We start from the raw sequence: 22,676 nt of genomic DNA on the forward strand, positions 1-22,676 counted from the left end.
ATGACAGGTGGAGGACAGGCTATTTAGAAGCAACTTTCTATTAAAAGTCATATTCTATTGCTGGTTGTTAAATATGATCAAAGTCACTCTTACAGCCCAAGAGTACTATCAGTTTTAAAAGCAGCCAGAGAAGGTCTGGTGTCTCACTGGCAAACTTTACACCTCCAAATCCTAAATCAATCCCGGCCCCACACTCTTCCAACATACTATGCAAAACCAAGGTTGCATATAAACAGTGAGTCTACTTTAGGAAAAGTGAAAGCAATGAAGAGATAGAGCAGAAAGGAAGATAACTAGTAAAAGAAACAAACAAGTTTACAGTTTGTCTTTTTGGTAAATATAATCACTTGTGTACATTGGAGCTACAGCAGCAAACACTTCACTATTAAAGGAATTCTTAAAAGAAGTCTCATATATAAAATTGAGTTCAATATCAAGTAGAAAAAGAAATTAGACCTAATCCTGTTTTGATAACAAAAGAAACAGTTTTATCCGCTTTAGCCTTCGATAATTTCAGAATACAAATTAGGTGGCGCTACCAACAGTAATGTCTCCAAAAATACCACAACAAGCACAAGTAAACTAAAAGGAAAGTCTGGTACTTCTAACCTGCTGTATCGTTAGCTTGATGTTCCAAAGGGGTAGATATGTTTTAGGTTTAAAACTATGCTTCTCTGGCTACTTTTAAAACTGAAAGTACTCTTCTTATAATATAAAGTAAACTTGTTATAATTTGTCCAAGAGATATCAAAATACATTACCTATGTTTTCATTTATGAAATTTTCTTGAAATATTTACTGCAGGCCAGGCGTGGTGGCTCACACCTGTAATCCCAGCACTTTGGGAGGCCAAGGTGGGTGGATCACCTGAGGTCAGGAGTTCAAGACCAGCCTAACCAATATGGCAAAACCCCGTCTCTACTAAAAATATTTTAAAAATTAGCCATGTGTGTTGACGTGCACCTGTAGTCCCGGCTACTCGGGAGGCTGAGACAGGAGAACTGCTTGAGTCAGGCAGGCAGAGGGTGCAGTGAGTGAGGTCACGCCACAACTCCAGCCTGGGCAACAGAGCAAGACTCAATCTCAAAATAAAAAAATAAAAACTAAAAAAAATAAAGAAATATCTCCTGCAAATAATATGTTTCATAAAATGCCTAATAGAATCTTTCAATACCAACATGAAAGCAATTAGAACATGAAGGTGTCTGAACTAGATCACAGTAGTGTGATTACATTTAAATATCTTTCTATAAGATGTGATGATACATACAGGGTAAATAATACAAGAAGACCTAAGATTATTATGATCTCAGAATTTCCTAATCAGAATGGGAATACAACCGTGCAATGAGAGAAATGGACTAAAGACAGAAATAAAAACAAATGATATGATTTAATATGATAAATTTAAAATTTCCACTTTATTTTCCACCATTTTAAAAGACCATTCCTTATAGTATTAAGTTTAATGCATTTTTAAAAATCAATAAAACAAGTAGCACATTTCTCTAGTTCAGGACTCCGCTTTCAGGGTTATAGTCAAAGATGATCCTAGAAGTGCATTTTAATTGGTCTAGGGTAGGACCATTAGACTGATGCTCTAAAATCTACCAAGCTGATTACAATATGTGGCAGTGTCAATAACCACTTTCTTAAACCCAAGTCGCAAAGTACATAAACCTACAAAAATGCTGAAAAATGGGCCAGGCGCTGTGGGGCTCACACCTGTAATCCCAGCACTCTGGGAGACCCAAGATGGCAGGATCGCTTGAGGCCAGGAGTTTGTAACCAGCCTAGTCTACACAGCAAGATCCCCATCTCTATTAAAAAATAAATATTTTTAAATGCTGAAAAATGAAATACTAAATTTTATAAATATATAACTTCAATAAAAGATGTGAAAATACAACTAAGTCATTATGACAATTTGTATGAAACAACATCCAATTTGCTGTCTGTTACTTCTCCTACCTTATCATGTCTAATTTTTCCTCATCTTTGTGAAATCCTGCGTCTACAGTAGGCAAGAAAACAAAAAACAAAAGGAATCTTACTCTATTCACAGCCATCAGAAAAATGTGTTACTATTCCTGTAGTCAGTTAGGTTCTAAACCACACATTTGAGATATATTTGAAACATGTCATAAAGAAAATAAGCATTATATTTCTCACTAAATAGCACCTAAAACATTCCATATGAAAGGAAAAATACAAAAAACTAAACTTTAATTACTAACCTCCTTAAAGGAAAATAATTCTATATGATTTGATGTTTGATAATGGATGTCCAATACCTGAGACATAAATTCCATTTTCTGGGTCCTAACATCTCAACTTCAGAAAATCCTCTATATTGGGTTACTTGGATTATATATTCAAAACTTAATATATTTGAAAATGTGCAGAATGATTTGTTGCTGCAACAAATGGTTTAGCAATTATCTACATTAAAACGTGTTCCATGAACAACAGAAAAAGAGTATTTCTACTTCAGTCCTTAAAGACTGTGAAAGCACAGCAACAGTCTTAGTTTGTCGATCTTGAATTCTTTTGGTATTTTAATTTCACCAGTAATTCTGGAACTGCTTTTTTCATATTTCTCAAAATGTTTTGTATTGCATTGTCCAATAAGGCAGCCACCATCATATGTGACCACTGAGCACTTCTAACGTAGCTAGTCAGAATTGATATGTTTTAAGTATAAAGCATCTTGTTCATTTTTATACTGATTAAATGCTGAAATATTGTTTTGAATATACCAGGTTAAATAAAATAGATTAAAATTTATTTCACCTGTTTTTGTTTTTTTAAGTGTAACTACTAGAAAATGTAAAATTACACACATGGTCTGCATTATATTTATATTAGATAGCACTGGCTTACCATTCTACTGGTTGGTTAGCTTGTACCTCCAGATAACATCTGATAATCCAATTACTAGCTATCACAAACTAGATCTTTCAGATGTTTCCTATTAAAATGTTCATTTAATTTTGAAGTGAATTCCTCGAAAAGCTCATATAATACTATTACAGAAAATCAACTTAACAATTTGCCCACCATGGAACATAACTTAAGGTAAATCTACATTTCTCTGGTTAGTATTTACCGTACTGGTAAAGACCAAAGAATTGGTAAGGTTCAACAAAATATGAAAATGCCAGTGATGTTAACAAAAAATAGCTGGAAACCAAAGAATCTTGCTTACATCACAATCACAGCCAGGAAAATGCAGCTTATTTTATAGCCAGTCTCCAATGTGAAGAATATGCAGAAGAAACAATAAAAACATAAGTATAATACAGAAATGCCTGATATCAAAGAAATTAATGTAACAGAATACTGAATTTCAGTATTTCTAATGTAAGGATATACACACTCCTATCTGTAGAATATTTCCTGCAAGTTATGGCCCCAGTACCTCACTAATGGAAGATCTATCTTGTACTATTCAATTCATACTCTCCCTAATAACAGCACTGTATTAGTAGGTTCATCATCAAGTGAAGGCTGTTTGCTACGTAACTAAAACCAAGACTGGAAAACTAAAAAGCTGGAGGGAGGGAAAACACAGCCTACAAAATGCTTACAAGATTAGCAGCAAATGATGAAGTAGTAACAAGAGGGGCAGAAAAATAGATTATCATCAGATTTGGGAATTGAAAGACAGCTCAGCAAAATACTAGGATATGGTTCATATAAGATGGAATAAGCCTGGAAATACACCCCCCTCCCCAATATTTCAGAACATAAAGTCTACAGAAAAAGAGTCCTAATGTATTGAATCTGGTTTCTCAACTGAAACAAAAGTCTTCAAGGAAGAAGATACATGTAAAATTTTACAGGAATACATATGAAGTAGTATCTTTAAAGAATGTAAATATATGAACCAAAAGTAAATGTGAGATTCAAATTTCCATTGCTAAAGTCTTTTCAGAGTCACGACGACATTATTATTATACAACCATTCAAAATAAAACAAAAAAACTTACTGGAAAGGAGAACAACTGGTTTGAGAAGAAAAACCTTTCTTGGTAGAGCAGAAACAAATGTCAAGGAAAATACTTAGAAAAAAGGCATATATAAAGAATGGTCTAGTTTTACTGCATACGTCTTTGCCATGCAGGAACAGCTAAATCCCATCTGACAACTACTTTGCCTTTGGTGTACCTTGTCTTTAGAGAACAAAATATATCTGGGTTTGATATAGAGGAGACTAATTTTCAAATTAAAAAATGATTTTTCTTAAAAGCCTGGCCTTACAGTTTAAAAATTATATGATTAAAATCAAGATATTATTCCTATAAAAGGCCAAACTTTAATCCATTTAAATCATGAAACTTAAAACTTAACTTGAAGCAATTTAAATCATGAAACTTAAAACTCCATATTACCACCGTGAATTAACACTTCTCCACTACCTGTTATCTTGCAATTTTAAAAAACACTTCAGAAAGTAGCAATTTCATAAAATTATGAATAGTTCATACCTATAGTATCTTCATTTTGCCATGCAGTTTTACTTAAATCTCACTTAAAAAGAAATGGAACTCATTCTTAAAGGGTAGAATGTACATAATGTAAAGCAGTCACAGGAAGATTTATCTTTACTTACTGAAAATCAACAGTACAATTCTAAGATTTTTTTCTCATGAAACTATTGAAATAAGTCCTACTTGAAAAAAGAAATCCCACAAGAGTTAGCAATTAATAAAAACATCAAAATGAGAAATTTCCCAGCAAGGAAAATTCCTGTCATAAATATTGATGTTTATGCGGTTAAAAATATACACAATAACTATACTGCATTTTAGGCTCTATTTTTACTGTGGCACAGAACTAAAAGAATTTTTAAAGCTCTATTAGAAACTATTATCAGCCGGGCGCGGTGGCTCACGCCTGTAATCCCAGCACTTTGGGAGGCCGAGGCGGGCGGATCACAAGGTCAGGAGATCGAGACCACAGTGAAACCCCGTCTCTACTAAAAATACAAAAAATTAGCCGGGCGCGGTGGCGGGCGCCTGTAGTCCCAGCTACTCAGGAGGCTGAGGCAGGAGAATGGCGTGAACCCAGGAGGCAGAGCTTGCAGTGAGCCGAGATCGCGCCACTGCACTCCAACCTGGGCAACAGCGTGAGACTCCGTCTCAAAAAAAAAAAAAAAAAAAAAAAAGAAACTATTATCAAATAGGTTGCATCTTTATGGCCCAACTGAGTTGAAATTCTAAATAAGATCACTTCAAATTTAATAAATGACATTCTTCATTAACAGCATTTTTAAAATGGCTGAAACACATAAGTCAACATTACACTGAAGTTCTATCTGCAGACAGAAAAAGTTGCCATTCACACCAAAACTACACATATACCTTCTGATTTTATAGAATTGTTCCAATATCTTTTCTGTCAATATCATTAAAATCACCCTACCTGTTTGGACCGAGGTCTACCAGGAGAAAATTTTCTTTTAGTAATAGCTGGTTTACCCATGCCAATTTTTGGAGTGACTGAGATGTAAGTTGTTGGCATGATGTTTCCAGCAGAGGAACTAAGAGCTGAAGGGTAATTGTGCAGCATGTCATGCAAAGGCAAGTCTGAAGAAGGTGTTGGGGAGGAAGACACATCTGCCTTGCTTATGTCTGCTGATGATGAAAATGATGACTCTGTCTCAGATGATAACTTTATAGATTTGTCTCCTTGGTATGAAACATCTTTCACACAACTCTCAATTGTAGGAGTCATTTCAGAGTCCATCAATCCAGTAGAAAGTTCAGAATTTTCTTTCTGTTCCTTTTCTCCTTGTAGTCTTTCTATAACCAACTGTTCCTCAGGACATAGTGAAATACTTCCCTCATGTGGGGACACTAAGGTTTCCAGTGGAAGAGTGACAGATTCAATGACTAATTTTGGAGGCCCCGATTCTTCTTTGGATACCACTGTTTTAGGTTCCTCTAACAACTGCAGTTCCTCTTGCTGCACAATGATCTGGTGTGTAACGACTTCAATGTTTTCTGTCACTTCCATTTTATCTTCCATTTGATCTTCGCCACAAATATGCTTCACTTCAGAAGACGTTTTCATTTCTTCCCTATCAACTTCATTAGAAATCTGTTTTTCCAATTCGGTATTCATTTTATGTTGGGATGATACTACAAAATTCAGAACATTTGTTACAGTAATGTACAAATTTTAAATTTTCTAACTATAGATATATAAAACATTTTGCTACACTAGAACTTAAATCAGAAGGTATTCATCAAAGCAGGCAATTATTAAGTGAATGAAAGCCAAAGTACACAAGGATTTATGGATTAGAATCAGCCCCACACATGAAAACATGATGTTTTACAATTTAAGTACTTCCAAAAGGACTGAAAATTATACAGGAAAAGTTCTCATACTCATTTTTTAGTTAAGAAAATGAGGATCAATCATGTTATGTGAGATACCTAAGTTAAAAAGTAAAGACTGACCTAGAATGTGAAGGCATTTTCTAATAGCAGATACCCAGATGTAACAAAGTTACTATAGACTCAAAAGCACAGACAGAAAAGATTTACTAACCACCAATATTTATTTTGCTTAACCATACCTGCCAACCTACCCAAAACATTCTTTGGATATAATCCTTGTTCCTCATCAGTCTATAACTTAAAAGACTAATCTTAGGAAATCTATAAACTTAGATATCAGAAAATACAGTCACTGGCTGGTAAATTTTAAATGAGGATACCAGCATGTTAAACCTTTAAGTCAATCTTGCTTAAACGTTAGAGGTGCAACTGACATGAGCTATAAGTGGTTCTATAAAGTAGGACCGCTGAAGATAAAAAGCATTTATTCCAAATCTCATCAAGGTAATTTTTAAGTTATAGTAAAACGACACTACCATCCTCATTTACCAATCAGTGACTAAAATTTATCTATGTTCTTTTTTTTTTGAAACAGGGTCTCACTCTGTCACCCAAGCTGGAGTGCAGTAGCACAAACATGGCTCACTGCAGCCTCAACCTCCTGGGCTCAAGTGATCTTCCCACCTTAGCCTCCCAAGCAGCTGGGACTACAGGCATGTGTCACCATGCCCAGATACTTTTATTAATTAATTTATTTATTTATTTAGACAGAGTCTTGCTCTGTCGCCCAGGCTGGAGTGCAGTGGCGCGATCTCGGCTTACTGCAAGTTCTGCCTCCCGAGTTCATGCCATTCTCCTGTCTCAGCCTCCCGAGTAGCTGGTACTACAGGCGCCTGCCACCACGCCCGGCTAATTTTTTGTGTTTTGTAGAGACAGGGTCTCACTATATTGCCCAGGCCTATACATGTTCTGATATCAAACTGAAATCTCATCTTCTTTCTCACTTTATTGAAAGACTACAGCTAAGGATAAAAGAAAACTACCAAATAACAGATCTGATAGTACAATATATTTTTAACCACAACCGCCTCCCCCAACCCTCTTCCCCCCCAAAAAAAAAAACCCTTTCAAGAGAAACTAACCTCCTTTAGATCTACTGTCTCTTTAGATCCAGAATCTCTTAACTAAAAGATTTAGTTACTGTAATGTGTATACATACAGCAATTGCAAAAATGTCTTTGGAATAAAGACATTACCTTGTAACATAAAGACATTATCTTGTAACTCAATCAAATTAGATAACATGAACATACTGCTTACCAGCAATGAGAAGACTATCTGTGTCAAGACTTTCTGAGGGATGACTCTTCTGTTGCTCTTCAGTGTGGACTTGAACTGCTGTGAGTAACACATTTATAAAATCTCTAAGAAGGAGTCAAAATTTTTGTAACGCTGTTCCCTCAACAGTAATTTAAGTAAAGAGTTTTATTCTACTAAATGTCAATTTCCAATATAAGCATGAAACATTGTACCACTTGTTAGTAAGTTATGAAGACAAAATTAGAAGTCTTTGCACTATGGTAAAATTTTTTTGTCTTTTTCTCTTTTTCTTTAACAACTAGACCTCACGAGGAAGATTATAGAAAATAACTTTTAATGAGAGTTGTTATATGTGAACTTAATAAATTTCAAAATATCTCAGTGGCTTTTTATGTATACATTGTACTTTTTACGCATACTATATAATTGAACATATAACTCCACATACAACACCAAAGACTTTCAAATGAGCCTGTGATTAAATGTAGTAAGTAATTTTCCCCCGACAAGGTCTCTTATTAATTCTGCAAGTACAGTAATAGCTCTTATCAATATGTACTACAAAAAGTTTAATTGAAATATCATGGAAATCAGTGAAATAACCCTCAATAGGACTGCTGAGATGATCCAATACAGCAAATTTTTCATTATCTTAGCATGAAACATCTCATCATCATCAACAGCTCTACTTAGCAACTACAACTAAAGAAATAAAAACACAAATTGCTTTTTAACGAAAAATCACTTGATACCTTAACGAAGTACTTATGATTAAATCTAGATGATAGCTGAACTACAAATATACGCATGTCGTTTCTCCTATTATTTGTCTAAGATTATTTTACTAAAAAACTCTTCCTAAGTGACTGCATCTTGGTTTTTATTTACTGAAGTTTTAGTCAATATTCACATATTTATTGTACATACACATTCTCTTCAAAAACAGAGTATATCCATTAAATATTCTTACCATCTGGAACAATTCCAGGAGTGGACTCCTGATCGTTGACATCTTTACTAACTGCATGCTCTGGGAATACCATTTGATCTTCAGGGCCTTCAACTTCCATTTCATTGTTATAATCTTAACGAAACATTATTAATTCTTTAGCTCAGAATGAGTTTTTTTTGTTGTTCATTAAGTCAACAATTATGATTTTTGTATGAGTAAGGGCAAATCATCAAAAACGCTGTAAGTTTTTCTTCAGATTTTTCTCTTTTGAACCACATATATATTTACATTTTTTAAAAACATGAAAATTATAATACATCAAAAGGTGGGCCACGTGTGGTAGTTCACACCTGTAATCCTAACACTTTGGGAAGCCAAGGTGGAAGAAACACTTGAAGCCAGGAGTTCAAGACCAATCAGGCCAACATAGTGAGAACCCATCTCTAAAACAATTTTTTTAAAAAGGTAACTGGCACATTATTTTAAAAGGGTATTTCAAAACTAAATACTGATGGCATCCTGGAAATGAAACGTTAGTAGTTAAGATGCTTAGTTACCCTTTTGATAAAGGGTATGATAAAGAGAACTTTTATAAAAGCTACCACTCGTAGTGATGAAAATGAAAAACAATCTGGTGAGCAGTTCTATTTCCTTTATGCTCCAAGACTCATGTTTATAACAGTAGGCTACTACTAAAACTATTCCATACCTGAACAAAATCTTGGGCTGAAGAGGTGATAATTAACTTAAAAAGGACATTACAAAACTACAACACGCTTAGAGAAAACTCACATTATAAAGAACAAACTAAGCAAACCCAAAGACTGGGGAACTTCCACTGTCGGCTTAAAGAACACAAGTGAAGGAAAGCATGATAGACCTGGAATTCAAATACTAAAAAAACTATCTTAAGTTACATTCGATTTTAGCCATCAGATTCAGAGATGACCAACATAACAAATACATTTAAAAGTTGAGAAACTGAGAACAAGATGGAATCTGGAATACAGGATCCTCTCTTCTTGATTAAAGCAATATATTGGTGACACATTGGCACAACATTACAAAAAAAAAATCATTCTCAAGTTTACCTGTAGTGAGCTCAGCTATCTCCACTTCCTCACCTGGCTGTAAAGGATCCATCTCAGCTCCCAGGTGTTTACAATACATGCAGATATACTCTTCTTTGAGCTGAGGATCCAGTTCATGATCTGTTGGTTTGTCACACTCTAGGTGAACCCACCTGCAGTGATAAGCATACTTAAATAAAAGTTTCTCACGTCAAGTTATTGTCTAGGTAAAGAGAAGGCATTGCTGAAAAGCTAGATATGAAAATGGTTAATTAAGGATGAGAGGAGAGACACTAGAGGGGTTGCTAACTGACAAAGGTTTTTTAAAGGATTTTTTTAAAGGACATCTGTGGATGTCACTAGAGATGCTGCCGTATTTTTTACTTGACATTTTTAAGCTATTTTTTCTTTACTTTCCCTATCAGTGCTCATTTCTGATGTGGTCTGGTCTTATCTTTTGCCCATTTACTTCCTTATGCCTTTGAGACTCAAAACCATCATTTAATTCCATCTATAACAGCAATCAGTACTGATGGAATTGCTACAGTGATAAAAACTTAGAAGCTGTAAGATGGTAGAGCAAATGACCACATGAATAAAACAACTGACAAAACAACTGAATAGAATAACTATCTTCTTACCTTTTGCACATATTACAATGAAGCATGTCTTTCTGCAATTCTGGATGATAGCACTTCCCACAGAAGGGACATAAGTTATCCTGCTGTTGGTAACAACTGTCACATATCAGGCAATTGTGATGCCACTGAGAACTAGACCGTGTGCCACACTCTATACATATTCTGCAATTCTAAACACGAGGAAAAACAAAAACAAAAACACTTTGTTATGCATTTGTAATTGTAGTTCTGATGTAAACCTTTAAAAAAGTCATGAATCATTTGTGGATTGTACGTTTAGCTTTTATTTTCATGACACTAATTGAGGGTATAGGCTATTTTTTTTTTTTTTTTTTTCTTGGCTCACTGCAACCTCTGCCTCCTGGGTTTAAGTGATTCTCCTGCCTCAGCCTCCTGAGTAGCTGGGACTACAGGTGTGCGCCACCACGCCCAGCTAATTCTTGTGTTTTTAGTAAAGACAGGGTTTCACTATGTTGGCCAGATTGGTCTTCAACTCCTGACCTCAAGTGATCTGCCTGCCTCAGCCTCTGAAAGTGCTGGGATTACAGGTGTGAGCCACTGTGCCTGGGTATACACCTTTTAAAAAGCCGTTTTCAATGTCTGATGTGACCTCACAAAATCTGCACTGAAATCTCCAGGAAAATGTAAATAAGGGAATGGGGATATCCAGGAAAACATATAGGTGGAAGAGATGAAACCAAAAAGACAGCAACCCAAAACTCAAAAAAAGAAACATATTCTAGGATCAGGAAGTAATTTTTGTGGAGTAAGTCTACTCAACCTATTACACTGCAGAAAGCAAAATGGTGTTGCTACATATAGTATTCTTCTTGCTTCTTGGTAGCTTAAGAACTAAAAACTAAAACTAAAGAACTCTCTCTTAAAACAATAGCATGGCCAGCCTGGTGCGACAGGTTGATGTCAGTAACCCCAGCACTTTGGGAGGCCAAGATGGGAGGATCGCATGAAGCCAGGGATTCGAGACCAACCTGGGCAAGAAGACAAAACACCCCTTTTCTACAAAAAAAAAAAAAAATTTAAATTAGCCAGGCATGGAGGTGCACACCTGTAGTCCCTGCTACTTGGGAAGCTGAGGCAGGAGGACAGCTTGAGCCCAGGAGTCTGAGGCTGCAGGGAGCTATCACGCCACTACATTCAAGCCTGGGCAACAATGCGAGACTGCCATGGCGGGTGGGCAAACACAGAGCATGGCCAACTCCATGTGACTTGGTGTCTGAAAATGTGAAAATAAATTGCTCCACATCAAAGTCCAATGATGGCCCTTCATGTTTTTAGAATAGAGGGAGTGGTCCTATCCTTACCAAATTAGAATCGTTTATGAAGTAAAAGGCCAACCAGAGGCCAGCCAAAACTACTTCTGTGCCTGTGAGCTAGTCAGCCTTAAAATCCTGGGGATAAGGTTAATAAATTGTGGGGCTCTCATTACCCACCCCAAATTTCTAATCTAAAACATCAATAAAAAGGAACTTTATCTTTCTGTGCTACTGGGCTGATATGAAAGGGATGCTCACTTAAAAAGAGAAACTACTAGGAACCATAGATCAGAAGTCTTAAAGATTAAAATGAATGCACTTTAAAATACTGAGGGAAAAAATACTAAATAGCTGGGCATGGTGGCACAGAACTGTGGTGTCATCTATTTGAGAGGCTGAGGCAGAAGGATCTCTTGAGCCTAGGAGGTAGAATTCAACCTGGGCGACACACTGAGACCCCATCTTTTGACTACATATACATATTTTTTTAAAAGAATGTATTATCCTTTATCGAATGAGAAGGAGAAAAGAAAAACAATCCTAAATAAAATACTATCAAACAGATCAATACCACGTTAAGAAAATAATAACTATGCCCAGGTGGAGTTTATACAAGAAATTCAAAGATATTTAATATTAGAAAAACCCATTAATAAAGTTTAACAAATTAAAAGGGAGGAGAAAAAAATCATTTCAATGCAACAGATGCTTAAAGAAAGAAGTCTTTGGGAAGAATCAAAACCCATTCCTAATAACTCTTGAGAAAGTAAAAATGGATGGGTATTTCTCTAATGTGATCAACATAAATACTTCAATTCTAAAGGCAATACCTTATTTTATGGGGGAACCCTAGAGGTATTCCCACTAAGGACAGGAAAAAGCAAGGGTGCCTACTATCTCCACTACTATTTTAACATGTTTCTGGAGCCAATGCAAACATGGAAATAAATGAAAGCAGAGACATTAAGACCAAGAAAAGAAAAAACTCTATTTGTAAATAGAGTTGGAACATCCTAGAAAATTTTTCAAAAACTCAATAAAAGAATTCAACAAAGTACTAGGATATAAAATTAGCACGCAAAAGACAACAGAATTCACACACACAAATAACCAGTTAAAGGAAAGTAAGAAAACCCCCTTTATAACAGCAGAAAAATAAATATTCAAGAATAAGCTTAAATGTTCAAAATCAGTATTAAGACAATTATAAAACACTCCTAAAAGACACAAAACTAGACTTTAACAAACTTGTGAAGACATCCCTTGTTCTTGGTTAGGATGTCTTAAAATCAAGATGTCAATCAACTCTCACTAAATATATATATTTATGTTTTGGAGACATGGTCTTGCTTTGTAGCCCAGGCTAGAATACAGTGGCATGATCACGGCTCACTGCAGCCTCGACCTCCTGGGCTCAAGTGATCCTCCCACCTCAGTCTTCTGAGTAGCTGGGACTACATAGTGAGACCCTGTCTCTACAAAAGCAAAAAATTAGCTGGGCTTGGTGGTACACATAACTCCTAGCTAACTCGGGAGGCTGAGGCAGGAAGATTGCTTGAGCCCAGGTCAAGGCTACAGCGAGCTATGACCATACTACTGTACTATGGCCTGGGAGACAGGGTGAGACACTGTCTCAAACAAATAAGCAAAAAAAAAAAAAAAAAGAACAAATAAACTAGCAGAAAATATTTGCATCATGTAACACAGATGAAGGCCTTACATCCCTAACTTATAAAGATCTCTTAAATTTAGGGGAAAAAAATGCCAAAATCTTCAAAAACAGGCAAAACACATGAACAGACAATTCACAAGAAGGAATAAAAACTGACCCTTAAACACACGGAAAAACGATCAACTTCACTCTTAGGAGAAACAAAAATTAAAACTACATTGATATACCACTTTTCACCCAGAAGACAGGCAAACATTCAAAAGCTGAACAAGTCATCCTGTTAGCAAAGATGTAGGAAAAGTTCTCTCATACATCTCTAGTAGCAATGCAAAGTACCATAAGCCCCAAGAAAGGAAATTTGACAGTTTCTAACAAAGCTACATATGCGTACACTCCTGAGACAATAATCCTACTTCTAGGAATTTACCCTATAGATTTGTCCCTGAGAATTCAAAAATACATATGCACAAAGCTATGGACTGTAAAATCATTTATAATGCAAAATATTGTAAACTATCAAAATACCAAAGCACAGGCCACTGGTTGAGTAACCCATAGCACAGATACACAGTGGAGTGCTATGCAGTTGTTTAAAAGCAGAATGAGATCTCTTGAACTTGCCTAACTTGCCTGGAAGTGATTTCCAGATTTTATTACATGAAAACAGCAACATGCAAAAGAACATATACAACATGCTACCTTCAGTGAAAGTAAGAGCAATATATCTTCTTAGAGGAAAAATAACAGGAAGTTTAAAACAGAAAACAATGAAGTTAGTTACCTCCAAGAGGTTGAAGGAAATGGGGTATAAGTAATAAACAAGAGGCAGTGACAATTCTGAGCAAAACTTTATATAGCTTTGAGTTTTGAAAGTATACTAATATATTCTATATTTAAAAAATTAAATCACTAAGAAAAGAAAGGGGAATAAAATCTATTACTGAGAGCAAACTGAAGCAGATTTGCTTTTTAGATGGAGCAACTGAATAAATGTGCTGACGTTGCTGCAACCCAGAATTTTTATTGTAGAAGAACAGACATGCAAGAATGAGAAGGCAAAGAACTCAGTGGAGAAGGATAAGAACTGGGGGTACTGGTGTAAATTCATTATTTCTAAGTAAGGGTATATGAATATTTATGTGTACAAATGGAAGTGTAGGGGTATCCAATCTTTTGGCTTCCCTGGACCACACTGAAAGAAGAATTGTCTTGGGTCATACACAAGATACACTAACACTAATGACAGCTGATGAGCTATGCACACCCCCCCCCCCAAAAAAAACACCTCATAATGTTTTAAGAAAATTTATGAATTTCTGTTGGGCCACATTCAAAGCCATCCTGGACCACATGTAGCCTGCGGGCCATGGGTTGGAAAAGCTTGTGTAAGTGTATACACATGCATGTATTTCCTGACACCACCAGGTGAAAGGGTGAAGAAGCAAACACCCTCCAGTGGCAACGAGCACACCCAATACCCACTCCCCACTAAAGGAATCCAGGACTGGGGCATGGGAGGTATAAGATGAGCTTGTAACATCTTGTTATACCAAAAAGTAATGAAGTGTTCACATAAGTGGTGAGGGCAGAACACTGGCACCAGCTTGAAGGAGCAACTGACAGCAAACATGGGACCATGTGAACACAAAAAATAATTAGGTAATGAGTTGTAAATGACTGACTGAAGATAATAGGAGCTCATGAGTCAATATCAATAATTAGTAAGTTTAACATGTGAAAGAAGTATTCTTGCTTACAAAAGAAAGCAGAGGGCTAACTGGTAAATGTGGTGGGAGTGCTAAGAGCTGGAAATGCATCATTTGCAACCAAAAGAAAGCAGGTTAAAATGGCATCATCAGGCAGTAAGTTTTTTGTTGCTGTTGTTCGAGATGGAGTCTATCTCTGTCACCCAGGCTGGAATGCAGTGGCATGAGCTCAGCTCACTGCAAACCTCTGCCTCCCGGGTTCAAGCGATTCTCCTGTCTCAGCATCCTGAGTAGTTGGAATTACAGGCAGCCGCTACCATGCCTGGCTAATTTTTGTACTTTTACTACAGACAGGGTTTCACCATGTTGGCCACGCTGATCTCAAACTCCTCACCTCAAGTGATCCGCCTGCTTCAGCCTCCCAAAGTGCTGGGATTACAGGCGTGAGCCACCACCCCTGGCCTAGGGAGTAAGTTTTTAAAATCTAGAAGGAAGTTCTGAGGAAAAGCAAGATATCTGCATGGTCTTAAAGTGTCTCCTCACATACTGCTTTATTAGATACAAAGGAGGGGGAAAAAGAAGAAATTGGGCAACAGCCTGACCAGGTGATTCCCATGAGGGAAAGTGGAATAATGTATGCTTCCAGCTGTGATACCTTGAGGATGGATCAGCACTTTGCAGTATTCTGGCCAATAATGCATGCCTCTCATCTAATCATAAGGGAATATCAAAGACAAAATGGGGAAATTTCTGTTTGAAAAAAGAAAAAAACAAGTATATTGGGAAGAACTCTATTCTTCAAAAATACCAATGACAAAAACTAAATCCTAGAACCTACTTGGAGGAAGGGGTAGGTTATGAATGACATAAGATCAAATGACATAATTGGAATACGGCTAAACATACTACACTGATGTAAGTTTAGGAAGTTGACAAGAGGATTGTGATTTTTTAAGAATATTTCTATTATTAAGAAATACATATTGAAATAGTGGTAAAAAGGCGTAAGGTATGTAATTAACCCTCAAATGGTAGGGGACTGGGGGGAATAGAGACACACACATACATACACACACAAAGTGAGGGCATGCCCAATGATAATGAAATGCTAACAACTGATGAATCTAAGTAAATGGGATACGGGTATTATTTTTATTTTTTCCAACTTTTAGAGTTTGAACTTATTTTCAAGTAAAAATTTTCTAAAAATGCATAACACACCAACAGACAGACATTCTTGAGATAAAAATAGGACAAAGAAACCTATCTGACAACGACTGGTTTACAATAAAGATCCTGAAAAGATCACCCTGACTCCAGTTCACTAGAGAGCAGCCCCAAACTAGACCGACAGCCCCTTGGGGGCACACCGATTTGCCCCAACATCTCCAGCCTTGACCACAGTGATATTCACACACAGTAAGCACTCAAATGTTAAATGCAAACAAATGAGCAAATTATGACTCAAGACTACAGAGAGAACTACAGAAGAATTTAACAGCAGAGAAATACAATCATTCTTCAAATGGTTCAAAGGACAAACCTTCCAAACCATGAAAAACTCTATGGTAACTGTTTCTGTGCTTACTTTGTGTTAGGCATTGTGCTGGGCACTTTATAGACACCACTTCATTAAATCCAACACCCCTGTGAGGTAACTACTATTAACCTTCTATACACTGACTTACGGAAGTTATATAGGTAGCCAAAGATCATAAATTTAATAATTGAAGAAGCTGAAATTTGACTCCACAGCATAAGCTTTTAACCACCACATTATAGTGCCTTCAAAGAACAGAATAAAAAGATTAAGTACCCAATAGTATTCCCAGAAATTATGTAATTCTGTCACTCTGAAAGAGAACAGCAGATTACAAAGAGCAAATTAGAAAGGAGCACACCAAAGGGGAGACACAACAAGCTGAGAAAGAAAGAAACCCAGAATTCTCTACTAGTTCTCAAGATAATGAAAACCGTAATAAAGAAGATTAAGAGCAGGAGACAAAAATTATCCAGCAGTTACTAGATGCTATTAGAGAGTGTAAAGAAGGTAATTTTTTAAGTAAATATATATTTTTAAAAAGGTGTTGGGGCGGGGGGGACAGGGACTCACACACATCTCCCAAAGCTTTCAGGAAGGAAAAAAAGGATTATGATTAAATTTTTTAAAGTAAGATTTTTCTTGTGACAGCATAAATGAAAAAACTGAAGAAAATGTTTTCAGAGTATAAAAAAGAAAAATTTGTAATATGAAACATTATACTATGCCAAATTCTTATAGTCTAAAGGGAACAGTCTCTTTCAGACATGTAGGGTTTCAGAAAATTTATAATTCTTTTTAAAGGAACATAACCAAGACTCCAAAAGATTGAGGGTAAAGTTGGAATTAACAGAGGAAATATATTTTTTGCAAGAAAATTGTGTCAAGGTTTATAATCTAGGTTAATCAAATCAAACAGAGAAAAGGGGAATAAAAACTTCATTTTCGGTGGGGAAGGGGAGAGGAGAAAATCTATATATTTAACATTCATAATCATTTACATTCACAAAATGAGATTCTGAATTATAAATCATTGCGGGAAGTAAAAGAAGAGAAAAATAGAAAGAAATTGTATGAACAATTTTGCCTCAAAATAGCCAAGCATTTCAATTACAACCATCAATCCAGATACCTCTATTAAGCTTTTCAAAAGATACATTTAAAATAACACAAAAGAATCCAAAATAAAAAGATGTGAAAAGATAACTATTCAACTGGCAAACTAACACCCTACGTGGCCATAGTGTCAGGCAAGACAAAATACCTGCCCTTCCTGATCCCTCAACAAAAAACACATTACATAGAATAAAGAACAATTTTATACTGGCAAAAAGCACAACATACTAACACTGGCCTGACCTACTTGCTAAATAACAGCCACAAGGTATTTGTTTAAAAATATGATAAACTGATAGGAACAATTAATAGTGGTCAATTGTAACAACTTGTTAAATCAACATGTCAAAAATAAGGTAAAAGGACTTCATCTAACTAAATGAAATTAATAAACACAAATGCTACACCTTTAAAAAGTCACTGCTTCAAGTATCAAAACATTTATTTAAAAAAACCTACTTTAAATTATCTGATTAAATGAAATTAAAGCATAAATTAACATACTTCAGCACAACTTAAAAAAAGATAAAGCTGTTCCGTAAGGTATATACATACATAAAGTTACAAATACAATAAATTTGGCTTCAGCCAAAGCTATAGCCTAAGGTAAACTTACCGTCTTAAATGTCCTTTTTCCTTAGGGAAGGAAAGAAAATGAATTACAAATTCAACTTCGTATTAGAAGTAAAAAGGCAAGTAGAGGAACTGAGTGAAGAGTATAAATATGCAAATCAGTCAAACAGCAGAGTTTTTCCTTTCCAATAAGTCATTCAGCAAGAGAAGGAATCTGAACTACCTGAGGAAGCAGGCCAGAGGGCATCACAATTCTTCAGCCCTCAGGCTCCACTTCCCAGGTAGCCACAGCTGAGCACAGTTACCCAGCAGCTCTTTTTTTCCCCAGGAGAGAAGGCCCCTCCCCTCAATCCCCACCACTCAGGCTGAAGACCACAATAGAACCTGGTAATACGGCTTTCAGCTCTAGGTCCAAACCTCACTGGCAGGGGCAGGGCGCAGGTGTGGAATCTCTGCTTCTGCAGCCACCTCCTCCCCATCCTCCACCCCTCCCCCCGCCCGCCCACCTCGGGAACCTGAGGTTCTGGCCACATCACCTTCCTTTCCCAGGCCCACCGCCTCCTCACTAGAAAAAGCAATTCCAAGAAGGGCAATGACGACGCTGTGCCTTCCACTCCCGCGCACGGGCCATCAGGCCCTCTCCAGCTCCAGGAAAAACCCACTCCAGGCCCATGCAGCACCTGAGGGTCATCTCCATCCCTCAACCTCTTAACACCAGTAGCCCAGGAAGACTAAGCTTAAAAGCTAAACCACACCTCGGATTCCAAGGGCCATCTCCACCACCCCACTGCCCCCCACCCGGCTCTGAACACCTCACCCTGGAGGGGCAGAAGCCAAGTGAGATAGGAAGTAAGTTAATAAGTTCATCGGCATATTTTATAATAGCTCAAAATTTTAAACAACCCAAATGTTCACCAACAGGTGATTCAATAAACAAATTGTGGTATCTCCAGCACTCAGTAATAAAAAAGAACCACTACTGACCTGTGCAGCAATATAGACGAATTTCAAAATAATTACACTGAGTTAAAGAAGCCAGACCAAAAACGAGTATATACTATATGAAGCTTTTATTAAACATTCTAGGAAGTGAATACTAATCTATAGTAGAAAAGCAGACTGGGAAGACAGAGGTGTTTGAACAGCCGCAAAGCAAGCCAACAGGCACCATGAAACTTTTGGCGGTGATGACTATGTTCATTATCTTGAAGAGTGTACAGTTTATTGTATGTCAATTATAAGTCAATAAAGCTGTTTTTTAAAAAGCTGATGGTAATGTGTAGATTTGAATAGGTATCCGATTTGTCCGTTCTCTATATAAAACATACAGAGGATTTAAAAAAAATAAACAACTTACTTTGCATTTCCAGCCATTAGTTGGTACTGATTTCATAACTGGTTGAAGACAAAAAGTATGATACCCTTTGTCACACGTATCACACACTAGCATCTTGCTATCTTCTCCCGATTGTCTAAAAAATAAGATAGCATTAATCTTATCTTTAAACTTATCTTGCCTTATCTTTAAACTTAAGTTTTGTAACATAAGTAATCATGAAAATAATCAGTCCTGGGAATTGCACAGTTCATAAATACCTCAGTATCTGTTTTGTCTCTGCAGATAATAACAGAGGTAACCCTGCCATAAGGATTACCTCCTAAATGGTAATCTTTACTCAATGCTCACTTATGGTTAACTTGCTCTAGCCATTTTAGGATTCATGCAAAGGAGGAAGAGTTAAGGCAAGATGAATAGCCTCTGGTCTTTTCTTTTAGAATATAACTTTCGAGAGGAAGGCGCTATAACTGCTAGGTGCTACTGTGTGGAAAGGAACAAATCTTGAAAAGACACTGTCATATAATGTAAAGATGATCAAGTTTGGCATCAGATTTCTGTTTGTATTCAGGCTGCTGTTTTCTAGCTGTGTCACTGAACAACTTAGACTAAAGCTCTCTGAGTTTCAGGTATAAAACGGGAATAAAAAAGATTACTGTGAGAATTAAACGTAATGCAGGTTCAAGTGCTTAGAATGTCTATTAAGCAATTAAATGCTGAATAATTATTTCAAAATACAAACCTTGTCATAATTATTAAGAATTACAGTTGAAAACCTAAAACCTTTCTCTAAACACTCTTCTGCCCCCAAAGATTAGGCCCCTGTCCGATAGCATTATCTCTGTTGAGATTTTTGACTATTAATCACTTTCAGATACTATGATTTTAATGTCAAGAGGAGGGAAAAGAAAAAATGGGGAATGCAAGAAGAGTTGAGAGAGGAATCTCTGAACGAAATCTGGGGGATAAATAGAAGTCAACAGGAAGATGGGTCAGTTGGCCTCCAGTTATTATTCAGTTCAACCTCTACATAAAAAGTCACGTTTTATCTCTTCAGCTACATGGAAAGATCTTGGAGAAAAAGCACTCTTCCTTCAAGTTCTTTCAATCCTTCCCAAGAAACTGAGTGCAGATACAAGGTATCAAATAAATGTTTACTGATATTTTATCTAATTTTTACCAAAATATGAAGGTATGTAGTCCTATTTATGTCACATAACTCTAAGATATCAATGCTTATTTCTTATCAAATTAAATAATAAAAACAGACTGATCATGGCAGTTGGGCATAATTCTTGCTGGTTACAACAAAAATCCTGAGCCTGTAAATGAAGATGCTGGTAACATCCCCAAATCATCGAGGTCATTAGAATCATGGGGGTGCAAGGGGAAATCACAGAAAAGACTGGAGAAATGACCAAGAGATTAAATACAATAGGAAAAGATAACCCCCTTACAAATTTGTAAATGCCACACATTTCATTTTGGAATCATGCTGACCAGGACCTACTCAAGGTGGCTTTTAGAGAGATGCAGATGTACATTAAAATAATAGAAACTGTCCTTCCTGGAATGGAAATTCAAACACATGACTGATTTTTTGGTTCAACTCTAATTCTTCTACTTCTGTAGTTAGAGGTTTAAATCCTATTAAATCTCCTCCCCAGTCCCCCTTAAGAAAAGCTGCTTTATTCTTCTAATGCATGTTTTAAATTGTTAACATCGCTTATTTTTTAAATTGTTGGCAAATTTAAATTAGCTTTTTAGACAATCAGAGCAATTTAAATTATTAAAATCAGTTTTGTTTAAACTTCTTTCAAAATAATATAAATGTTAATATCCAGTAATGTTTTAAAGTATGATGAAGTCACTCTGAATGAATATAGCTAAAATATGAACAACCTTTATTATACTACACAAACCTTTAGCACCTATTAATAGGATCCCTCTTAAACTCAATACACAGCTTTGAATTGAAATTAAAACTTACTTGCAGTTCTGGCACACTTTGCACTCAGGACATTGCCAACCTGCACGTTTTAATGGAGTAACCGCTATATCCAGGCACATTCCATGATAGTGCTGACCACAAGTAGTACAAAAGAACTGATCTAAGAGGTCTCCCGGGCTGTCGCACACTGCACAGTTTGCATCTTCCTTTGCTATAATTAACAGTAAAACAATGAAATTATTGTATAAGAATTTAAAATTTTTCTGACTTTACAGTAAAATCATTTGAAAGGATTTGCATCATGAACCTTTCAGACATTTGAAGTTATTCACATTGAATTGTCATCTAATCAGAAAGAGGTATCAATAAAAACACTAGGGAATTTAATCTAAATGTAACCACATTAAATTTAATCGTATAGTTTTGCAATTATTTGTGGCTATATCTACTTGAGACCATAAGCAGTTCTTTAATTTTCTATTCCTAATGCCAATGATAATGCTGGATACCTAATTAATGCTCAATATATGCTGATTGGAAAGAATCAAACAAGGAAAATACCAACTGAGAAACACTTTGCAGTATAACATAAACATTTTCTTTGAATGTTAAATTTATTTTGAAATTACAAAATCAGGTAAGAGACAAAATCAAGAAACGTTAGTATCAATTAAACTAAGATGCTTCTTAAGCATAAACAGACTATTCAAATCACATAAGGGCTTTTTTTAATTACTGGAAAATGTCTTGTGTAGAAGAACATTAAAGACAGAAGCTACACATTCATACATAAACAATTACTTAATATACTAAATTATATATTCATCTATATTAATTTCTAGTTGTAAAAGCATTAAAATCCACATAATTATGGACATCATCCATCCCTAAATGTGGATTAAAACAAAATGTACTAACAGTTCTTTTAACATATAAAACAGAAAATAAATATAAGGATAAAGTGCCCTGCCAAATATACAATTAAACTTATGCATATTGAAAAATAAGAAGGAAAATAATTCTAAAATCATACCAATCTTAGATAATATATAAAAAAAATGCCTGTATATAACAAGTATCACAAAGTATATGAATCTTTTCATTTTTTGAGGGTTTGATCATTCCTATTATTGACTCATATGTTCTTTCTTTTCCAGTCAAGCATATCATACCAA

General features: G+C 35.9%; 1 protein-coding gene across 35 annotated transcripts in view; it reads right to left on the minus strand.

The window, feature by feature from the left end:
- The window catches only part of KMT2C (lysine methyltransferase 2C), a 298,808-nt gene that overhangs the window by 114,145 nt on the left and 161,987 nt on the right, over positions 1–22,676 (minus strand). For 29 of the 35 annotated variants that reach the window (XR_012433087.1, XR_012433088.1, XR_012433089.1 and 26 more), the window contains 7 exons: positions 21,541–21,712; positions 19,572–19,686; positions 10,334–10,503; positions 9,714–9,865; positions 8,641–8,754; positions 7,671–7,748; positions 5,428–6,146 (listed from right to left, as the gene is read on the minus strand). Coding sequence is in view for 30 of the 35 variants with exons in the window: in XM_074036404.1 (XP_073892505.1) it covers positions 5,428–6,146; positions 7,671–7,748; positions 8,641–8,754; positions 9,714–9,865; positions 10,334–10,503; positions 19,572–19,686; positions 21,541–21,712 (1,520 nt within the window). In the remaining 5 variants the exon portion in view is untranslated. Of the gene's footprint in view, positions 1–5,427; positions 6,147–7,670; positions 7,749–8,640; positions 8,755–9,713; positions 9,866–10,333; positions 10,504–19,571; positions 19,687–21,540; positions 21,713–22,676 lie in introns of those variants that run through there. The other 6 variants (XM_074036399.1, XM_074036414.1, XM_074036405.1 and 3 more) reach the window with 3 other exon arrangements.

Source organism: Macaca fascicularis, chromosome 3 (assembly GCF_037993035.2).
Source record: "Macaca fascicularis isolate 582-1 chromosome 3, T2T-MFA8v1.1".
Taxonomy (NCBI): domain Eukaryota; kingdom Metazoa; phylum Chordata; class Mammalia; order Primates; family Cercopithecidae; genus Macaca; species Macaca fascicularis.